Source organism: Propithecus coquereli, unplaced genomic scaffold, assembly GCF_000956105.1.
Source record: "Propithecus coquereli isolate 6110/MARCELLA unplaced genomic scaffold, Pcoq_1.0 Scaffold193, whole genome shotgun sequence".
In the NCBI taxonomy this organism is placed as follows: domain Eukaryota; kingdom Metazoa; phylum Chordata; class Mammalia; order Primates; family Indriidae; genus Propithecus; species Propithecus coquereli.
The window spans coordinates 1882994-1886800 of NW_012144190.1; the positions used below are offsets into that span (position 1 = coordinate 1882994).

At 51.7% G+C, this 3807-nt stretch overlaps 1 protein-coding gene across 1 annotated transcript in view; it reads right to left on the reverse strand.

The window, feature by feature from the left end:
• MYBPC2 (myosin binding protein C, fast type) overlaps window positions 1–3807 on the reverse strand; it is a 24669-nt gene that overhangs the window by 14465 nt on the left and 6397 nt on the right. Inside the window, exons 8-10 of the mRNA XM_012643017.1 lie at window positions 1657–1781; window positions 1460–1565; window positions 301–473 (exon numbers count right to left, since the gene is read on the reverse strand). Coding sequence (XP_012498471.1) covers window positions 301–473; window positions 1460–1565; window positions 1657–1781 — 404 coding nt within the window. The remainder of the gene's footprint in view (window positions 1–300; window positions 474–1459; window positions 1566–1656; window positions 1782–3807) is intronic.

Below are 3807 nucleotides of genomic sequence, written 5' to 3' on the forward strand. Positions count from 1 at the left end.
GACCAGTATACACCTTCCGTGTACTGATTTGTGACCTTATGAATAATTTCTGTCTCCCTAAAATGCGTCAAGCCAAACTGTAACCCAACCACGACGGGAGCACTTGTTCAAGGCTTCTTGGGTGCGACTCTCTGGGCCATGGTCGCACATATTCAGCTCTTTAAATTTAAATAAACCTCTTTAAAGTATTTTACAGATTTTGGGTTCTTTTTCATTGATAGGAATCAGGGACGACTCTAAGATTTCGGGCCTGGCGACTTCAAGCTGCGAGGAAAGGCACGGCACGGCCCCGCCCCGTACCTGCCACACTGAGCTCAGCCTCACACTGGCCACCGTTGGTCATGACCTGATAGTGTCCCCCGTCCTCCAGGGTCACATCCGAATAGATGAGAATGTGGCGCTTCCCGTCCTTCTTGAAGCGGTACCGGGCCTTGTGGGACTCCTCCCGAGTCAACTCCACGCCGTCTTTTATCCTGGGCGGAGGGGACAGGGCCATGAGAGCGGTCAGCGTGGCTCTGGGTCTGGGTCTCAGAGGGCCATCAGCGGCCCAGGCAGAGGGGTCAGAGGAGGTCACAGGAGAAAGGAGAGAGAAGGGTGGCAGAGGCGTCTTGAGTGGTGGGTGGGTCACAGGTGGGGTCGGGGGAGAGAAGGGGGAGGAGAAAGTCACAGGCCACATGAAGATGCCTCAAGGTACTGGCTGGACGTCAGGGACACAATGAGAGGTCACAGGGAGAGGCCAGAGCACAGAGGAAGCCATAGAGTCTCAGAGAAATGTCTGTAAATGATATGCCCCCCGCCCCGCACTCTCCCCGCTCCCTTCACTTAGTCGTCCTCAGCATTCAGATCGCAGAGCATTCAGACCATTCAGATTGTCACGTCCTCCAGGGAGCCTTCCCTGACCTCCTGAATCCCTTTCTCCAAATGAAAAGCTGCTTCAGCATCTGCTGCTGCTGCTTTGAAACACTTTTCAAAATACAACTTCTCTATGTGTTTGTGCGAAGACTTGACTAATGCCTGTCTGTCTCCTACACACACTACCAAATTTCCAGATTATAAATGCCATGAAGGCAGGTACCATGTTGATATTTTTTCCTCCCCGTTATATTTCTGATACGCAGGAGAGCGCCACCACGCGACAGGTAAGTATTCGCTGGCGGGGTGGATGGGTGTATGGCTGGACGAACGGATGGGGGATGGGTGGGTGGATGGATCAAAGGGTGGATGACTGCTTGGATGGATGAATAAATATTTAATGAATCATCGGGGGTCAGGAAAAAGACCCTGCAGAGGACGGGATGGGTAGAAGTTCTAGAAAGAAGTCACGGTGAAGGTGGGGGTCTACAGAGAAAGGCTGAGGTCTCCTGGTGACAGCCGAGTAGAGATCAAGGGTCCCATAAGCATCAGGGCTGAGGCAACGAAGCGGCGGGCACGGGGAGGTCGGGGATCGGGGGTCACTCACCACATGACCTGGGCACCTTCTTCCGACACCTCGACCATCATTTCCACCCGGTCGCCCACAAACACCTGCTGGTCCTCGAGAGGCGTGACGATCAGGACTGCGGGTTCTGGGGGGCAGGGGCACAGGGGGTCAGCAGTCTCAGGACCCCCTCCAGAGCTCCGTTCCCCCCCACACTCAGGCCCGAGTCCCAGCCTCGCCTCTGACGAAGAGCTCGGTGAAACACTTCTCGTCCTTGACGGCCGCTTCGTAGGCGGAGTCGTCCGCCAGCGTGCACTTGTTGATGGTGAGAATCCGCTTCTTGCCAACGTTCTCAAACACGTACCTGGAGCGAAAGTCCCCGCTCAGCCAGGGTGCGGAGCATTCGCCCAGCCCCGGGGGAGATCTGCTCACCCGTTCTCAGGGCAAGTCTCTCCCCCTCGGAGCCAAATGCGTGGGAGGGGGCTGAGGGTCCAGTTGCTATTATTTAAATAGCCACGGCGGAAATGCCAACTGTCCACCCACTTGCATCCTCTCCTCCTTTCAGCAGCAGCGCACGGCCCCCACCTGGAGAACTACATTTCCCAGCCTCCCTTGCAGCTAGGCCTGCGCGCGGCCCGGTGGAAAGTGGGTGGAGGTGATGCATGTAGCTTCTAGGTCATCTGCGACTCTGAGATGAGTGGCTTGCTCTGCACTTCTGCCCTTCCCCTCTCCTCCTGGCTGGAACACAGAGGTGCCCATCCGTAATATAGACGGGGACACCACCGCAGGAGACGATATAGCTAACAATGTGGACAGAAGCTGGGTCCCCAAATAATCTCTTAGAGGAGAGCTGGCCCACCAGCCTCAAGCCGCTGGAAATACATGGCTGTCTACCTTACATGTATTATGGGGACTCTTTGTTATAGAGAATTAGCCTGTACCTTCACTGACATAGCATTTTATCTTTTTTTTTTTTTTTCTTTTGAGACAGAGTCTCGCTCCGTGGCCCGGGCTAGAGGGCTATGGCGTCGGCCTAGCTCACAGCAACCTCAAACTCCTGGGCTCAAACGATCCTCCTGCCTCAGTCTCCCGAGTAGCTGGGACTACAGGTGTGCACCACCACGACCAGCTAATTTTTTATTTCTATTTTTAGTCGCCTGGCTAAGTTTTTCTATTTTTAACAGAGACAGGGGTCTCACTTTTGCTCAGGCTGGTCTCGAACTCCTGACTTCAAGCGATCCTCCTGCCCCAGCCTCCCAGAGTGCTAGGATTACAGATGTGAGCCACCGCGCCCAGCCGACATAGCATTTTATCTTGTCAAAAATGCTCATTATGGGGAATTTAGAAAACACAACCAAGGAAAAAAAATTTTCTTTTGAAACCCATCCATAACTGTCCCAGCAAAAGATAAATGCTGCAAATATTTTGGCTCCTGTCTTTCCAATCTTTTTATTATATATACATAAAATGTAGATTAACACTCTACATGAGACAGAAGTGGGTAATACACTTCTGCACGCAATAATCTTGAACAGCTCCCATGTTAGCGTATGTTCTAGAATCTCTGTTTTAGTGATTGCAGATCCCCTTAGTGTGGAACTGTACATTTTGGTGGTTTTCTATTTTTTGCAACAATAGCAAATGCTTCAGTGAACATCCTCGTAGCTAAATATGCACAGCCGTGATAATGCCTTCACAGCAAATACCCACAGTTGCGCAACCTGAAGGCTTTTTAATATGTCGTCCTTGGAGACTTACCAGTTTACATTCCCACCTGCAGCATCTGTGTACCATTTCCCTATGTCTTCGCTGGCACTGGGCTTTCTGGTTTTGTAAAGCCTTTGCCCGTTTGAAGAGCAGAAACACTGTTGTTTTCATTTGCATTTTTATTATCATTATTTGCAAGGTCAAAGGTGTACTGCATGGCTTATTGGCCATTTGGGTTTCTTCCCAGCTGATTCCCTGCCCTTTCTTGCCCTTGTCTTTTTTTCTAGTGAAGTATTTGTGGTTTGTTTTTTTTTTTTCTTTAAAGACAAGGTCTTGCTCTGTCACCCAGGCTGGAATGCCGTGGTGCAATCTTAGCTCCAACTCCTGGGCTCAAGCGACACTCCCACCTCCGCCTCCTGAGTCGCTGGGGCTGCAGGCACGCAACACCATGCCTGGCTAATTTTTTTCATTTTTTTTTTTAGAGATAGGGTCTTGCTATGTTGCCCAGGCTGGTCTCCTGGCCTCAAGCGATCCTCCCACCTCCGCCTCCCGAGTCACTGGGATTCCAGGAGTGCGGCACCGCACCTGGCAGTGTCTAAGTTTGACATAGATGTGGAAGTGCCCTTTCCGGGTTAAGTTACCAGCTTTGTTCCTGGGTGTTCTCTCTGGACTAGGACCCCCCA